Here is an 18,986-nt window from a genome sequence, read left to right on the forward strand (position 1 = left end):
TGAGAGGAGGTGGAAAAACAAAGTCTTGGCAGAGGTTGTGAGAAGACAAAGCTTCAGCATGGAGTTGAAGAGGAGGCATAGAGCTTAAAGATGCTTGGCAAGAGGATGGCAAACAGAAGGACTGATGTTTTTGGATCAGATGAGAGAGACAGCACTATGAAGAGGGATATAAAGAGTAAAGGGGTAGGGAGTTCAGAGCAAGCAACTGGGAAGGAAAACAGTGAAAGAAGTTGGCAAGGAAGAAAGTGACCCAAAGGAAGGCAATACAAGAAATACTTGTGGCATTTAGAAAATGTTACCTGCCATACCTCACAGAAACTCCCCTTTACTCTCTGCTGCCACCAAATACCTACCCCAAAATGCATGTCCTGCCTTTTCTGCTATCATGTCTACAGAGATGAAGACACCTCCTGTACATCCTGCAGCAGAAATTTCTGTAATGGAATTATGTTTTTCAAATCTTCTGCTGAATTGTGATGCCAGAGGCTATGATTTCTGTTTGTATCTCAAACTGATGTTCAAAAGCTCTTTAAATAAAAAAAAAGGACAATATTATTGCAAAAAAAATCACCAGCACCCCTGCAAAACACTCTTTTATTCTGGTCAAGGGCTCAAAACTCAATTAAACCAGGTTTCTTGTGTGACCATAATTCTGCTTTCTGATAGAGGGTTAATATTCAGACAGGATAATTACATGTACATTTAAAACAGATATTTTTCTTATTGAGTAGGAGTTTGAATGTGGGGATGGAATCAGAAGCCACTTGAGAATTTTCCAAAATTGGTATCAAAAACTCATACCAAATTGTGTAAAATCAAATTTTCATCAGAATCCATTATCACTATGGAAACAAAAACAGAAGATGTTATTTCAATTTGATGGCTTCACATCCCCCAAATTTTGAATATTTTGAATGCTTCTACAAATAGCATCACATTTATTCCTCTCCTTCTTCTTATGGATTTACACTAATGCAGAATTCATAAAGCAAGTGGAAGTCTTGGTAATGGAAGAATTCGGTTTTCAGAGATGACTTTTTAAATGGTAAGGAGAAAATCACCATCTTAACTTTTCCCATTAAATTGTATATTGAACAGGTACAAATATGCAACCACACCGAAACATTTATTCTCCCAAAATTAGCATTATTACTTTATTTTGTGATTCATTACAATCTGAAAATCCAATAGTCAAAAAAATAAACTAAGTATAACCTTAAAGCATTTTACAAGCAAAATACTGTTTCCTTTCAAATTTGCATAGGGTGGGTGGGGTAAGTGTATTGGTTAAAGAATATAACATACAGAACAACAATACCATAGTTCATCAAACTGTACTGCAGAGAGTTATGTTCCTGTGAGTAAACAGTACTCCAACAGTTATAACTGTCAGTGGAAAACCATACACTTCAACATTTACATGACTGCCTTCCCATGATCATGATGCATCATGAAGGCTACAAGCCACTGGTTTCTTTTCTTACATTGTAGATCATTCTACTTTAAAGAAATTGAAGAGTTAAACAAGCCAGAATGCATCTATCTATGCTCGTTTCTTTTCTACCTGAACAAAGGCCAGTATAGAGAGAGGGAATCTTCAAAGTCAGCTTCTGAAACCGCTTATAGTAATATCTATCTCATTTTTAGTGTCATGGAGCTAGCAAGCTTAGAGCTTCATCCACACATCTCTGTCTATTATTGCTGTGCATCCAGGTAAAAAACTATATTTTTCACCATGTAGAAACAAACTGAAAAGATATCACACTTCTTTCCCACTTTAACCACATCTCTGTTCCTCCAACTGTACAAATCTGGCTTTAAAGTCTCACAAAGTTAAAAAATAGTTGATCTAGATTGTAATGAAAAAAAAGAATATTAAATACCTTTGGTAAAAATAGATATATTTAACAAGTTTAGAAAAGCAAATAGTTATACTGCCAAAAGGAGAGTATAAAAATGTACACAATAAAAAAATAACAAACAAACAAACCAAAACTCATCAGCCATAGTCATAAGCATAAAGGCAGTGTTCTTTTCCATGTTTTCTTCCTTAGATAACATTATTGTCCAGTCTTCCCTCTAAAAGGCAGGAGCTTTACTAGAGCATATGGAAAAATCCAGTCCTTCCTATCAGCATTAGACAAATTAAGTTTAATTCGGAACAAGACAGTCTGTTTTAGCCCAAGTTTATACAACAGAGAACGCTTTGATTTAGAGTACATAGGCATAGCTGAACACAGAAAGATAGATCTCAGGTGTTTTCAACCAGAGGCCAGATGCACTGAAGCTGTAGAAATGAGACGGCCAGCAGGATCAAGTCTCCGTGATGTCAGCCTTCTATTTCTACTCCTAAATTATAAATCCATGTATTGTCAAGAAAATTGTGGGGACAACAACAATACATATATTTTAAATCCCTCATTGATGCCTTTCTCCCATTCTTTCACTGGACCTCCAAACAGAGCTGACACACAACATATAATCCCAGTTTGGCTTCTCCTCTTTTTAGAGCTCACCGGAAATCTTGAAGATGGAAGATCCCCAAAGCAAACAACTGAGATTACAGAAGGAGATAATGCACAAGCCCCATAATAGAATGAGCCATTGATTGAATGTGCTTTGAAAGAAAACAGCACAATTAAATCATGTTTATCCTTCAGTATTCCCTTTGCACACACAGTTACACTCCTCGTGGTGTTCCAGGGGTACATCTGTCAATGATTTGTGCAATCCCCGGACACCAATCCTTGGTTTCAGCTGAAGAACCTGAAGGGGAAGAAGCCAAGCATCAAGAAAACAGCACACACCTAGCCTATGAGCTGGAAACACAGCGGATGACAGAAACTAAATTTTTTCATTAATCCTACCTGCTATTTACTACTTTTGATTTTTCCTCAAACCCTTTGCAAAATTGATAAAGTCTTGTTGAACACAATTAATTCATGTTGCTTTACCAAAGAAGTCTTGCAATTTCATGTTTCTACCTAATTTTAAGAGCTAATAGTAGAGTTAACTCAATTAGATAATTCTATAATAAATAATTTTAGCTATAGATTTATAGCAATGGGAGTTGACAAATATCTATTTCTCCATGAAGTTGACATCTTCCACTAGAGAAAGCAGAACAAATGGTATGGTTGTGATGTGTTTAACTGCACCAGTAAACAAATACCTAAGGAATGAATTAAGAGTTACACAGAAAATTATTTTAACAAGAAGATATTATTTTTTTCAAAGCAATACCTAATTAAAATGCCAAAAAATTATTTACTACCAGTGTAGTACATAAAATATTTAAAAATTGATATTGGTGCATTCATTAAACAAACTTTTTAACTGGCTCCCAGTATTTCCAAACATGCAAATGTAAAAATAGCACGTACCTCATGGTATTTTTTGGTGACTTTTGTTGGCACACATTGGCACTCATTGCAGCTCTGTTGACAACAGGCACAGTTTCCACCACAACGTTTAACCAGGAGACACAGTGGCCAAAAGATGGTGTCAGTTCTCTTCAACTCCTCCCTCAGTGACACTGAGAAGTTGCGAGGAGTACAACTATAGAGCCGCACCTCCTCCTTTAGGAGGTTGAGATCAACCACTGCAAAAAGACAAAGAAACTGGTGCTTTTCTGATTCGCAGTCCAAGTTCATTGGTGGTAAACCAACTTCAGCAGTGAAGCACCCATGAGGATGGTTCATTTTTGTGCAGGTGGTACAGGTTCAGCACAAAAGTACACTACTGCAGTTACATGAATACTGTGACACCTAAATGGAATGATGGTTGCATAGTAATATTCACCAATCTGGCAAAGTTTCTTCAAATTAAACAAAGCAAGCATTGGCTAATACATTCCAGTGCATGTTTTATCAAATCAAACCTTATGGAATTCCCTTTGTTCACACTAATACTCTGAGCTCTAGTGTTGCTATTCTGCAATCATTTTTAGATTGGAGAAATACACACAGACATTAAGAATCCTGCAAAATCTCAAAGACATTTCTAATTTATTTGCATAAAGCATTCAAACTTCCTAAAATTTCAATTATTGCTTCTTTGCAAGGGCTATATAAAAAAGAATCAAACCATTCTTATCTAAGCAGAAATCACTTTTATGGACTATGAACTTCAGGAAGTTGTCATCATCAGTGAATTCTGTATAGAATAAATAAGTGCACAAGATTGTGTATCAATATAACTATTAGTAGGCTCCATTTCCTCCTCCTCCTTCATAGCAGCATACATATGAATTTCTGTTGTTTCTCTAAGTTTCATTTTCTCTTCATGTGTCTTAAATAAAAGTTCCTCCCTGTAAGCACCTAATTTGAAGTGCAAGTTAGCAATATTGATATTTGGCAACAGTTTCCCTTTAAACTGGTTCCACTGTATCACAGTCAAGTTTCATATACAAATGATTGAACTTCAAGCTCATGAAAAGCTCTGAAACAGGACAAACTCTTTTAGGTTCACCTTAGCTACACAGTCAGGAAAGATCAGGTCTTGAAAGAAGCAGTTAAAACTGAAAAAAAAATGAAAAAGACAAGGAAAAGAAAAGAGGGAAAAGCAATGTAAATTGACTTATTTCAGAAAAGTCAGACAGTAATGAACATGATCTGGGATCTTTTGTCTGAACTGTTTTTCTCCAAACCTACCATTAAGGAACAAATGTAATGTCTACTTCACAGGGATGCTCGCTCTAGTAAAAAAAAAAAAAAAAGAAAAAAAGAAAACCCTATGATAACACGACTGTTGAGATGGTTGAAATAGAAGCCTCAAACAAGTTGTAAAGACTTTTAATCAACTGGGTTTGAGCTAAATAAAAAAGAAATTAGGCAAAAAATATCCCAGTGCATTGATATTACTTTAAAAAGTACTTTCTTATTATTGCTATCCATCTGTAAATAAAAAGTTATGCAATAAAGCTAAAATAAGTTTCTGATCTGAATCACTCTCTAGAGAAATACCTTTTTTATCTCCCCACTATGTGAAGAACTTCTAGAGGTCACCAAGGAGAACTTCAGCCTATGAAGGCAAGATAATACCTCAATTGTATTCAAACACATAAGAAATAAAGAGAATTTAGAAGCTGCTAGTAGAAACATTCATTGGTACTGTCCCAGGACCAGATTTTTGGGAAGGAATTTCAGTCCATGATTCTTCAAACATTTCTTTTGCAGACCATATCCTTATACTGGCATCCATGAGTAAGGATTTATTGTTGTGAAAGGTCAATTAAACACACTAAAGCCTTTCCTCTGCTTGCACTTATGGTGAATGCCAAGCTGGGGCACTTCATTCCATGACTATCAGGTTAACATAGGCTCCTAACTAAACAAACTGATTTTTAAGAGGGAGGAGTGTGTAATAACTCCAATACAGTTACTGATAGGACAACAGCCTGCCTCCCACACTGCAAGAGCATTCCTTGGAGAAAGCTGAGAAGGGAGCAGAGTTAAACAGAGGCAAAACTTCCAGGGGAGAGAGTCACTTTAAGAAATCAAAAATTGTTTAAGCCCTTCTGATTAGTTAATTGCTCTGAGTCATTTAGAGGGTAGACATGTCTACCTCCATTAATCAAGGACTATGGACAGAAATGGAGTACTTCGTTCTTCTGTCACGTTTTCAAACATATAAGTGAACTGTCTGAATGAGGATAAAATGCCTGAAGCACAGAGTGAGAAATGCTAGTTCTGCTAATGCTTTCTACAGGGATTGTTTCTTCAGAGACTGATATGCTTCGTACAGTGAATTTGAAGAAATTAGGCTTATGTGCTTATGAGCTATTGAAAGTGGTAGCTGGGCACTGACACCTCTACCAGCAAGCCCACTGGCAGTGGGAGAGTGATGCCTGAGTGGTGCTGTGCTTCTCGGTTACCTGCTGCCTTCTGGCAGCAGCAGAAGAATGCACCAATTTCCCAGTGCTAGCTGTAGTGATAACACTGAGAAATGGGCAATGCATTAAAATAAGAAGCATGTTACACATTCTGTCACAAAATTGGAATGAATTTGAACTGAACCCCTCAGACCCGCAGACATGACTTTTAAAATGGTTCTGTGGAAGGACATCTGCTCTCAGCAGATATCTTTCAGTGCACCGTACAGTTACAACAGGCTTCAGGAGAGATGAACAAATGTCATGTTTGATTTCCATGTGTTAAAATGTACTAAGGTATATTGCTATGATACCTCACAATGAACCCTTGCCCTACCTTATGTAATTCAATTTCATTAAAAGGTCTGTGGCAAATTTATCTAGTGCTTATATAATTACTTCTTTGAAGTCTGTGAATGAAGCTGTTATTTTTTCAAAGAGTAGCTGTCTGTTCAAAATTTATTTTAACACACTGTGGGCATGAAGCTAAATGTGAGAATGTATATATTCCCTTAAAAGTGTTTACTTAACCACAATAAAAGGTTATGTGGATTTCCCAAGTGCACTGAGTTACAGTACCTGTTACAGTATGAACATTTAAACACTCCTTCAACTTGGCTTCTAGTTATGTATCATGTCTGACACAAGTCAGGATTCCTTTGTCTAGCACTAGCTCAGGAGGAATGGAAAGCTCTGCAGTAGCACATAAATGAGAAACACTAAAATAAAAATAAGAGGAAAATGAAAAAAAGGGAGAAAAATGTAGACATAGGTAGGCCTACAGAAAACTGTATTTGAAAAGTGTGCCTTCACATACAACTGAACTAACCCACGTTCACATCAGCCTGAAATTAACTGTGTTCTGCAATTGGCAATGCAATTGTCTGGCATCTTCTTGGACCTGTATTGAGTACACTTGGGAAATTTCTTTCCTAAAACATTTTTCCAGCTGGATGCTGCTCTCTAAGTCAAGGAAACAAATTAAATTCTGTTTGGGGCACTTGTGTACGAGAAGAGATAGCAGCAGGATGGTTTTCATTCCTAAGCACTTTGGAGATGTTCCTGGGAGTGTAAGTTTCTTACTGGCTTCTGCAATGGGAGATGCTACAAAATCCCAAACAAGAAGTAAAACAAACAAACAAACAAGAAAGCAAAAATCATGTAACTGTATGAAAAAAGCATTTTCTAAGGACTGTGACTTTGATTGTGGGTTTGATTGTGACTATTTTTTCCTTCTTAAGCAGGTTTCAGAATATGATCTAATGTTTATACACAGATTTCAATGGGAAGAAATGTGAATATTTAATTTTGCACAGCAAAATATATTGGGTTGTTTGTTTTTGTTTTTGTTTTAAGAATGCTTAATATTATAAAAGAATTTAGAACTATATTTAGACTTCAAAGCCTCTGAACTTGGTGTGTCTTCTTTCCTGACTAGAAGTTTTTGGAACCATTTTATCCAGAAAAACATCAGAGACAGTCCTGTGGAATTTAGGTTGTCTAAACATAGTCTTTTTCATACAAATTATTAAGTAGGAGTAGAGGACATTTCTCTACATAAAGTAACATACATTTTTAATTACATGTTCCTGAAATTGGGACAGTAATCACGCATTTACACTGACACAATGCAAAGATGAAACTGATCTAATCATAGAATCAAAGAGTTTGAGAAACCCCAAACATTTCAGGGCATGCACTTCTCCTAAACATTTCTTAAAAAGCTTCTGAAATACAACAAACATATTAGTGGAGGGAATAACATGGAGGATTAAAGGAAAAAAAAAGAAAATAAAAAAGACAGAAGGTTTGCTTTTCCTATCTATTGAATATACTGAACAGTTAATACTATGCCATCTCAACTGGACAAATTTTCCACCTCAGGCTATTACATTATAGACTCTGTAATGCAGTTTGAGGGTGGTCTCTTTAAGATAAATGTGGCAATACCATGATATGTTTATTCAGCAGAAAAATCTATTTCTGCATCTAATTAGAAGTCTTTAAAAGATTTACTCTGATAGTTTCTTTCTTTCTAAGATATGTTTTGCAGGGAGTTGCTTTTGTCTGTACAGATGTTATCCAACACCTGCATTTTAGTTTATGCAAGGTTTCACAAATTACGTTTTGTTTGTCTCCCACTTACTGTATGCTTATGGCATACATTTAGCTAATAGTGAATCTCTTTAATTAAGGAAGTGTTAAATGAGTATCTGAGAGATATGGTTCATTGCTGAGAGTTTTTAAAAATATTTCCTCCTCTCTGGCTTTTGATTTAGCTGCTCTGTGCGCAGCTATAGCAATCCAGGCAGGGTACAAAGGTTGATCTCTAGGCTCTGATCCAAGAATTAGTTGTCAAAACCTTAAATTTGAGTTATGAAATGCTTTACTTCCTCCCTTTTTTTGCTGATCAGAAGATAATCTAGTTTACAGCTGTCAACAGAGGTCTATTCAGTCATGCTCATATGTTTTCATTTTCCTGCTGTACGGTGGTCAAGGAAGGTGGTACTGTCTGCATGCTATTCATCCACATGGAAACCACAAACATGAAACAGTGAGTAGCATCTGGATGATATGTGGTAGGAAATTCATGAGTGTCAAAAGCAGATGGAAGAAAATGACTTGCTGAACAATAGTTTTACAAGTTTTGAAAACAATCTACTTTACATCTGATGATGTTGACTGCTGCATGACAAACCAGACATGGACACAGGGATTTCAAAAGATACCATCAAAGAGAAACATTTAAGTAATTACTCTCAATTCAGTCTGTGTAGAGACTTGAACAATTCTGAGGAAATAAACCAACAGTTTGCACAATATAGTAAATGTAAGAAATTCCCTGCCTCAAACAAAAAATAATGATTTTGCCTTCCTTAAAATAATAAACTCCCAAAGTTCAATTATTTTACCTCATGAAGAAGTAACATAATATTATATTGCAATATAATATTATATTGCAATATAATATTATTGCAGAAATAAAGATCTCACAGGTTCCTTGCAGGAAGCTACCCTGTTTGTTTCTCTTTTTTTATTACCCTTTTGCTGCTTTATTTTGTAAATTCCTTTAAGTTTTGAGTTTAGTCATCGTCTTTTTTCAGAGAACACAATGGTGAGAACAGCTAACAACAATGATATCTGCTGTGTTTCTAACACACTCCTTTCTTGGAACTAAAACTCAGGGTGAATTACTGTTTCTCTGTTAAGAATCATACCCATAGAAAGCTGCAGGGCCAGACAAAGTAGTAATTTACCTCTTGATTTCCTCCCATGGATGTATGCCTTTCCAAGAAGTTGCCACGTTGGCCTGTACAAATCCTCCAAATCCAGTTGCCACCGATCTGGTTCAAGATACCGGATAAGGTCTTCCACAGTACTAAATCCAGCGACGGCATTGTTTAACACATCTAATGGGAGAGCTGATGGGGGTAGCAGTGATGGGCTCGGTGCTTCTGTGTGGTGCTGCAATCAAAGCCAAGAGCACCAGTCAGAGGGTTAATGGATCTGCTTTGACAAAGTGCTGTACTTCATGAAGTTGCATAGCTGGGAAAGTTTATAAATGGCTAGCTTGTTGCCAAAGAACAGTTTATCTAATAAGACAAATGACAAGAGTCAAAGAGTACCTAATTATTCTTAAGCAATAATTGTAAACAAACTTGCACTACAGTTTTCCGACTTGTTACATTTCTAGCCTTCCAGTTGGCACACTGTGACACCTGTCCTTTGAAGATGTTCACTGAGTGACAGACGAGACTTACAAAATAGAACAAAGAGTGATTTGAAAGTGTGGCCCCATTACAGGCAATTTCTGTAACCTTCTAGAAATCTGACACATCACATTCTGCCTTTCCACTGAAACTTAGCCACAATCTTTGTCTTCTTGTCCTTCGATGTAAAACATGAACATCGCCTAGTACAAAGACAGTAAATATTCTTTTTCTCATCTTTAGATGAAAAAAGAACACAAACTGTGTTTCATATAATGCTAGGAATTATGTTTCTGGTTAAACAATAATAAACAGACTAATAACAATATCTGGCATAACTAAAATTATTTGTCCCTTATGTTCCTAATGAAAAGTCCTTAAATGCTGAAACTGAGTACTGAAACAGTCTGTGTACTTTACCATAGCACAAATCTCACTGACAAACTCACTGGGTTGGGGGTACTTAGTCACAGAAAATTCAAGCAAAGTGAGGCTTCTGTTCTTGCTCACTCTACATTCTACAACCTATTTTAAAATTAAGCATTCATTAGTATTTTCAAAAGAATAAAAAAAGGCGGGAAGAGAAGCCTAAGTAGGAAGCTGCTTCTGCAGCACCATAAATTTCTTTAGGCTTTTGTATAAGCAGCCATCACTACAGACATTATGTCCACAATACAGCACTAGAGCAATTCATCTGGATCATGTAAGAAAGATGAAGCAAAAATTAAACATACTGCTGATTTAGGAGATTGGAAGGACAAGAATATGTGTTTATATGTATATATATTTAAAATATTCATACCATTTAGTGTCAAAATGGTATTCTCAGTACTGTAACGTGAAGTGTATATATCTTGTAATTTTTTTCATCTATAATGTCAGATAAATGGTAGTCACCTTTTCAAAATGATCAGGGAAATTTATGAGAAATATAACAGTTATGCTGGAAAAAATATTTAATTAAATAATCCTTGTAAGACTACATACCAAACAGAATTTTTCTAAAAAATATATATGATCGTGTTAACTATATGTCATATCAAGAATTGTATTTTCTTTTCTGTCCTCTCACTTCTATTAAATATGCATTTTTGGTTTCAGCTGAATATGTGGCTGAAAGAGCAGCAGCAAATGGAAGTTGCTTTCCTATTTTTTGTCTCAAGCCTTTTTCTATATCCAAATTCAAGAAATGGAGTCACTAGAATGATTTGTGCTGGTTTTTGACTGGGATTCTTGCAAATAATAATATAAAACATAGGTCTAGTGTGCTGCTACTATTAACTTTACCATATTTTCATCTTGCTAATGATTTCCAATAGTTAGTGAAGTAGTTGTTTCTCATTTTGGATGAAAATGGGTTTCAAAACATTAAAATACTTCTTTTCCTCTTCCACCCATTGCCCCCATTAAAAAATAGTAACATGCTGATCCATTTCTTTTGTTATGACAATAAAGCAACAGATTCTGGCCTATAATTTAAATACTTGTTCTTAGCAAAATATTCTGCTCAGCAAACTTCAAAACAGTGCCATGACACTGTAATTCAGACGGTCAAAAAAATAAACGTTCCAAAATTTTTCTTTCTGTTTTTCTGCTTGATGATGTAACAGTCACGTTTCCTGGTTTGAAGGTGTAGGGGTTTGCTAAGGTGAAAAACAAAATCAGTGATAAAACACATGGTAGAACTAGTACCTGAATTTAAAACAAACAAACAAACAAAAACAAAACAAAAAAACCCTTTTTTGTTTCCAGATGAAGAAATTTGCTTCAATGTCTCACTTCTACTGGGATTTTGGTTGCCAGTGAAACAGGTGGATCCCAGATGAAAATGCATTAGAACCCACATAAAAATGCATTGGTCTAGAAACTATTTCCATATTCACACCTTATGACATGCAATGTTATGACCTTATGACCAAGCAACACATATATAGCAAGTAACCCATCAGTTTATGATACTCTGGATTCAGTAGGCACTTGCCTGAGTTAGAATGATATGAAGATACGGTGAATCACTACACTTAATGGTAACAATTAAAGTTGCCAACACTTTCTAATAATTCTTAAGGCAAACAAAAACATAGAGAAAAGTAACTGAAACAGCGAAATTACACAACTTTGAAGATGCATGTTTTGGAATAAAGTCATGGGAATCTCAAGAATGTTTTTCCCAATAATCTTTAAAGTTAGTAAATTGAAATGAGAGTTAACATGTACCAAAGTTTAGAGATAATTGATATCATAAAGCTATAAATGCTGTAAGTTATATTATGACATAATAACCTTTATGGAATCTCAATAAATTGTTTAAGTGGTAATTCTAATTATACTTTACATTATTTTTACTTGCTAATAGGTAATATATTTTTTATAATTTAAATCTTTTGGACAGAACATCCAGGGTAGCATAAATGATACTCCTTGTCAGGATTCACAACTCCTTTCTTATACTAAAAATATATATTGGAATTTTATACCGTTCTTTACACTCAGATTTCTCAAAGTTTCTTTGTTTTCTGTAGGCAATGTTTTCACATCCAATAAAGTTTTACTCTCAGCAGAGAAACCAAGAGAAATTACTTAATGCAAGAAATTAAAACTCATCTTCATTGATGATACACACTTTTTAGAACAAGCAAATATGGAACTTCAGTATAACTTTGAAATGTAGCATCATAGATACAACTTCAAAATGCTGAAATTCTCCTTAAATGGATCTTTCATTCCCTTTATAGCATCACTCCTATTGCAATTTAACCTACACTTCTCTTGACAGTCCTGCTCAGAGCTTACCTCCATCTGTGTGCCTGACACAACTGTTTCCAAGCCACTCCCTGTGCAGCGCTATCGACATCAGCACTCAGTAGGTGCCAGAGATGTGCTTTCACTGCAGAATGGTGGTGTGAAAGCCTCACAGGAGGACCAATGATAATCCCTACCTGGTTTGCTGAACAATGTGATGTAGACACTGGAGATGATCTTACAATGAAGTAGCCACAGGTCAACTGTATATTCTATATGCAGCATCACCTAATTTACTCCACAGAGCTATATCATGTCTCTTCTTATGGGCCAGCTAGCAAATAATCAGCCTCTGATATAACAGATATTTATCTATCTCACAGGGGAGACATAACCCAAGACATCAGACACTTCTGCAGTCCAAATATAGCAGGTATCCAAACTAACTTTCCTGACAGAGACCATTTTTGGGGAAGTGATGGTCTTGAAGCTCTTCTACAATAAATACTAATAGACAGTAAACACTGTCTTCTGCCATAGCAGCATATTCTTAATTAATACCAATGTTTCAGACGTGAGATCACCTTTTTTATTTTTTTCCTCTGAGCTTGAATAATGTCTGTCAAGATAGATTTGACAAATAAATCAACAAATTCTGTATTTTAATGTGATATCTCTAGTAATACACAGTCCATGGTTTCTGTCTTTCTATTCAGAAAACAATTCAATTTACTTTAAGAATAAATATGTTTAAAACCAATATAAAGCCAAACAGTTGCATATTTACTGATAGTTACAAAATGTCAGGGTGAAAACTATAGCAGAAAACATAGGGCTACTGCTGGCCTGTAGAACAGCCAAGAATTACAATTAGTGTGGGACCAAACAGAATTTTCATTTGATCTGTTTATATTGTATTTCTGTATGTGGAGGTCACTCTATCAAAACAAACACCTTACAGTAATCTTCTAAGTTGTTTACAAATGTAGAAGACAGGCCAAAAAAAATTTAGGCAACAGTTTAAGATATAGGCCTGGAAATAATATAAAAACTAACATCATAGGACTATCCAGCCCTGGACATCACACAGAACAATGATACCCCAGAAAAAAATGTTGAGATTAAAATGCATTTTGTGGTGCTCTCAATGTTAGTTGTGCCTTATTAAAGGAATCAAAGCTACTCCATCTAACCTCTTCCTCTAAGGGAAAAGCATAGGACACTATTACAAATAAAATGAGAAGGGGTGACCCTGACTGAAGCAGCAGATCTGAACATAAACATCAACAAACAAATTTAAAATTATATAACTGAAGTTCAAACCTAAAGGATTGTTTAGTATGCAGTTTAACTTGAAGACTTGTGTTTAATTTCTTGTTCTGAATATATTTCCAGTGTTATCCTGAGAACAGTATTTAGGCCAAAGTTTCACATTGTAAAGCATCTGGAAGTAGAACCTCCTTGCCAGGCCAGCATGACTCTTTGTGTGGCTGCATCATAAACAAGAGATAATCTTTTTGGAAAATAACAACAATCTTATTCACAGCATAGACCTCCAACAGCTAAGCCATCACAACCAAAAGCACAACAGCTGCTAACACAAACACATTTCTAGATTCACTCTGGCACCAGGAATTTCACAGCATACAGATTTGATAAGGCTGTGTCATAAACCTGTAAAGTAAACATAAAGACATGCTTGATCTCACAAGTTCTGTGAGAGAGGAATACAACCAAATTTTATTAGATGCTTATTATTAGTTTACCTGAAGATTCCAGAGGTATGTTAGACAGATACAAGGCATAAATTTGGATATGAGACTGGATGTTATAACCTTTTCTGTTTGCCACTATCTGTTCTTTCCTTGAACTGAACCTGCTCCAAGGATAAACAATTCAAAATACAACAACTCTCGCCTACAATATACACAAGATCAGCTTTTAAGCACTATCATGACCTAAGGAAAGCCTTAATTTGCTCCTGTTTCTTAGGATAGGGCTGTCAAGATACTAATACTATCCTCTTCCAGTTAAAGGATATTGTTAGGTTGTTCCTGCCAGGAGTAAGGAATTTAATGTTTAATAACACAATCACTGAGTTAAGACTGGAAAAACAAAACCAAGTGAGTTAAATACTTGGCATGACAGGACACTTGCAAGTAGTGAATAATATGTCTAAAATAATTACCTTCCAACAAAAGAAATCCTCACTTTTTTTTTTTCTTGTCTTGAAAACATTGCCAAGCAGTTTCTGAGTGACAACTCATTTATCAGTTGGCACAATTTAGAGAAACTGTTAGACATCAATATGGTTTAACCAGACTAGAAGGGACTCTTTAATAAAGAAAACCTCAAAGAAACCTCCTCTCCTCTAAAACCCAACTAGGATCAGTACTTTGAAAGAAATAACGTATTTCTGCTAATGAAACATCCTTCCAGCATTTTTAAAATAATTTTAAATTATTATATAAGAATACTCCAAGTCCTGCTTAGATTTAAAGATATGCACTTGAAACTTATGGTACATGCACATTCTTGTAGCACTCATAATAAAGAAAGCCTGTTTTTTTCCCTTTATAATCACAGGTAGGCCTCCTACTAGCATCATTAGAAGTTATGAGAGAAAGCAGATATCCAGTTCTTTCCTGAGTTTGCCCTGAGGACACACAAGTTTCTCCACATAACAATAGCTCTTTCTTTTCTCCAGTAAGAACATGCAGTAATAGGTGTGCAAAGCCTCTAGAAATCCTGACCTACTTGAAAAAGAACAAACTTTTACTTGCTTGTATGTATGCAGTACAAAAAAACCCAAAACATTTGTGAGTGTCTTTCTTTTAAAGCCATCTTCCCTGTGCTACATCAACCTGCACACCTCTGCTATGCAAAATGTGAGTCCTGTTCCAGTTGCAAGGCAGAAGGAAGAGGAGATGATCTGTGGCTGGGCCTGTGTTCAAACCCTAAGCAGAGAAATCAGGTTCCAGGATGCAATTCTTGTGGCTTCAGCAAAAGAATGAGAAAAAAACCAACCAACAAAAAACCCCCCAAACAAACAAACCCCAAAAAAACCCAAACCAAAACAAAACACAAAAAGAAATACACAAACAAACACACAAAACCAAGAAAGCACAGAGGTAGACACTCAATTTGGGCTGTCAAAACCAGATAATAAGACAAAGATGTTTGAAGAGATGGAAACCAGGAAGGCCATCACAGCTCCCATCCAGTACAGCACTTTTTACTACTTTAATTGAAGTTACTATCACAAGGATGGTTGCATGAGAAACACGGCACTATAGGGCTACTAATTAGGTAGGTCTACTAAAACAACCGCCACTGGCACTGAATTAAACATACATCTCATTCAACTATCCTCACTTCAGGGATGTAACTTCTGCCAGTCAAATGACACCCAGATAGGGGTAGCAATCCTCCTCAATTTAATCAGCTACTGCAGATGAGAACCAGACTGCAGGATAACAGTCCCCTTCTTTCCAGAGCCTCCAGCTCTCTGCCTTTTACAGGCTTCCTAAATTTTCTGTTCCTGTAGTGTGCTACAGCCTCTTGTCAAAAAGGTTTCCCTTTTATCTCATGGGGAACCTTAATTGTTGCATCCCTGCATGCACTTGCACCAATTTACATCTTAAAGCCAGAGATGGCTTTCTGAGTTCTAGATCTATGTTTTTGTTACTGCACTTTGATGATTTCTAACACTGTAACTGCCAACAGGAAAAAGGTCACAAAGATCACAAAGGGAAATGAACCCATTTATGCCTTTCAGTCTTTGCTTGTCACAGGTGTGAATAAAAGAATAAAGATGTGTAAAAGTAGTGTTTGTTAACAGATAATAGCTTAAATAGCAGCCTAACATTTTCTCAAGTTAATCTTTTGAGACAAAATGGGTTTTGAAAATTTTAAATTTTCCCTCAGAGTTTCTGTGCAGTATACAGAGAAAGTCTGGAATTCTAATTGTGCTGAAAAAAAAATGGGAGATGTTCTCAAGGAAATCAGCAGCATGGCAAGAGCACAGGATGTCACTAATCATCAGTGTTCTTCTGGCAAATTGCAGCTTTTTGACTGAAGCCTGTGCACACTGACACATTTAGAAATACACAGCTTAGGTGTGAGATACTTGTGAAGACACAGATGACACATATCTAGAACAAGTTTATTAACTCTCAGAGGATGCCATCAACAGCAATAACCTCTGGAAACCATTTTCAAAAACACTTTAGTGATTAGTTGGTCTCATCATAAATATCTATAATCCTGTACATGTATATACATAGTTGTGTTTACATACGTATAAAAATACATTTTGCTTTTTCCTGTGATCACATGTATCTCTGGGGCATGGTCCTGTGCAGGGCTTGGGGTTGGACTTGATGATCCTTATGGGTCTCTTTCCACTTGGCATATTCTGTGATCAGTAATAATCTACACTAATTCATTTTAAAGGCAAAAAGAAAACTAATGCTCAGAGTACTGGTTGTATGGAAGACCTTATTGTCAATGCACTTTACCATGACAGTTGTAGAGGTTTCTATTCGTAGGAAATATATACACACAAACAATGATCTCTCTTGGATGCAGTTGCATGAAATTCTTGATTTTTTCAGTGCATCTGGTAAGTCTCAGCAAAGCAGCACATGCTCCTCCATGAGTATTTCACAAGCACTACAAAATTACCAAATTTCTTTCTCCTTTCTCTCCTTTATTGGAAGTATTTGTTATTCTACAGAGGAATCCAGTGATTCTTGTATTCTTTGAGGTCAGAGATTTCATTCACTGATTTACTCTTTCAGTTAATTAAGGACAGAATTCTGCTTGAAAGCTGTGGCACCAGCATCTCTGGCACCTGCAGAGGTCTCAAACCATGAAGCATACAATCCCTGCAATGCCTAGAATCCAGAAAGCTTGCTGATTCAGCCAGCTTGTTTCAATGGAAGTTAAATTTTGATGCCTTTCTACCTTTGTCATGGGTTTTTAACTATACTTGCTTGTTTTAGGAATTAGTGGACTTAGAAGCAAATGGTAAGATTCTAGATAGAAGGTTTAAAGTAATGTAAAACCTCTCATGACCTGGCCACATTTTGATTCAGTAGACAAAGACTCAGCCTTATTATTTGGAAAGTATGACCTTAGAAAGTTGAGCTTTGCTGAGCTGAACAGGGAGTATTTGAAAGGAAACAGCCTGTGACAAATCAGGTCTAATAATACAGAAGAAGCTATGGCATAGACTATCTCCAAGCAAGAAGTTTCAAAATGGAATCAGTACATCAGGTTCTTCCTCAAATAATTTCTTTGTTAATGTATTCAAATTACTATAAATAATACAAACTAATTTTAGATTTCTTATCCCCGAGTTTGGGTTCCTATTAAGTATACTTGTGGCAGAGTACTCATTAAACCATAACTACTTTTAAGGCCTTAATTTCTGGTAAGCACTCCCTCATGTTTATACATTTCTGTCTTCTAAATGGGACTTTAAACCAAATTCAGTAAGCTCTCCCCAATCCCTATATATGTATGCCACAAAGAAAAGTAAGCCTACCTTTTGTTTCCTACCCTAGCTGTTTATGTACCTCATGCATGTGCACATAGAAGGATTATAACTGCAACTTTAAAAACCTGATAATGCTATGCCTTGTAAAAGTTAAATGCTTAATAAAAACATTTAGTGTAATTCAGACCACGGGCAATACTAACATCTATATACACATTTTAAAGAGTGTGTTTGTGTGTTTATATAGGTTAAATATCTGCTTAAAATGACTGAGAGTAGACTGTGTGTAGGCAAAATGAAGTCCCCAAATAATTTACTGAAATACAGTTTTTCTCATGACAATCTCATAAAATATTTGTTTGGAGAAAGTGCTGTAATGTGTCTTGTGCTTGCAGTGTGGTGCTAAAACAGGCAAAACCTCAATGTCTAAGAAATTATAACCTCAGTGTCTGATAGCATTTTGGTTTTTGTATTCACAAAACTGTCCTAAAAAAATTAGCAGCTGCAATGAATCATGTGGAATGTGTAAGGGAATGTGCATCTTCTGTGTTTGCTGTGAGTTTGGTTGAAGCACTTGCACAGGATGTCAGCAGCATCTTCTGCCTTGAAGAACCTCTGTTCACGACAGCTGACTAATTATTCACATAATACTGCTGCTAATTCCTAGATGTTAAGTTTTTTTAAAACACAAAGTATTTTCCTAAAGAGTAGCACTGTCCTCCCTCTCTTAGTGTCTTTCTTTCAACACTTCCTTACTAACTATTCACCATCATATTTAAGGACTCTTTACGCTTATTCTCTCTTTAATCCACCTCATCGTTAAAAGGCCATCTGCCATCTCGTACCATTTCCAGAGCAGAACTCTTTGTTAACTACTTGCTGTATTTTCCAATAAATGTTTTCTCCTCATACTGATCTTACTGAGGAGCTAAAGCACTGAGAACTTTCTAAAACTACTTCAATATTTCATTGCTTTTATAGCTTTCTGAATATATCCACAATTACCTCTTTATGTTGCAAATATAAGCTCTTGAGGTAACTTGGTTTCTGTCCTGTGCTTGAATTGTGCTTGTGTAGTAGGAAATTTCTTGACTGTTTTAAACAATGGTAGCAACATTTTTGAACTAAATTATTCTTTCATGAATTTTCAACTATGCTT

The 18,986-nt window shown here is 35.8% G+C and overlaps 1 protein-coding gene across 1 annotated transcript in view; it reads right to left on the bottom strand.

The window, feature by feature from the left end:
* Positions 1-1,854: 1,854 nt before the first annotated feature.
* PDGFC (platelet derived growth factor C) overlaps positions 1,855-18,986 on the bottom strand; it is a 135,311-nt gene continuing 118,179 nt past the window's right edge. The window contains exons 4-6 of the mRNA XM_071556145.1: positions 9,130-9,337; positions 3,384-3,601; positions 1,855-2,766 (exon numbers count right to left, since the gene is read on the bottom strand). Of these exons, the coding sequence (XP_071412246.1) occupies positions 2,650-2,766; positions 3,384-3,601; positions 9,130-9,337 (543 nt within the window). The 3' untranslated portion in view covers positions 1,855-2,649. The remainder of the gene's footprint in view (positions 2,767-3,383; positions 3,602-9,129; positions 9,338-18,986) is intronic.

The sequence above is a fragment of the Pithys albifrons genome, chromosome 5 (genome assembly GCF_047495875.1).
Source record: "Pithys albifrons albifrons isolate INPA30051 chromosome 5, PitAlb_v1, whole genome shotgun sequence".
NCBI classification, from domain to species: Eukaryota; Metazoa; Chordata; class Aves; order Passeriformes; family Thamnophilidae; genus Pithys; species Pithys albifrons.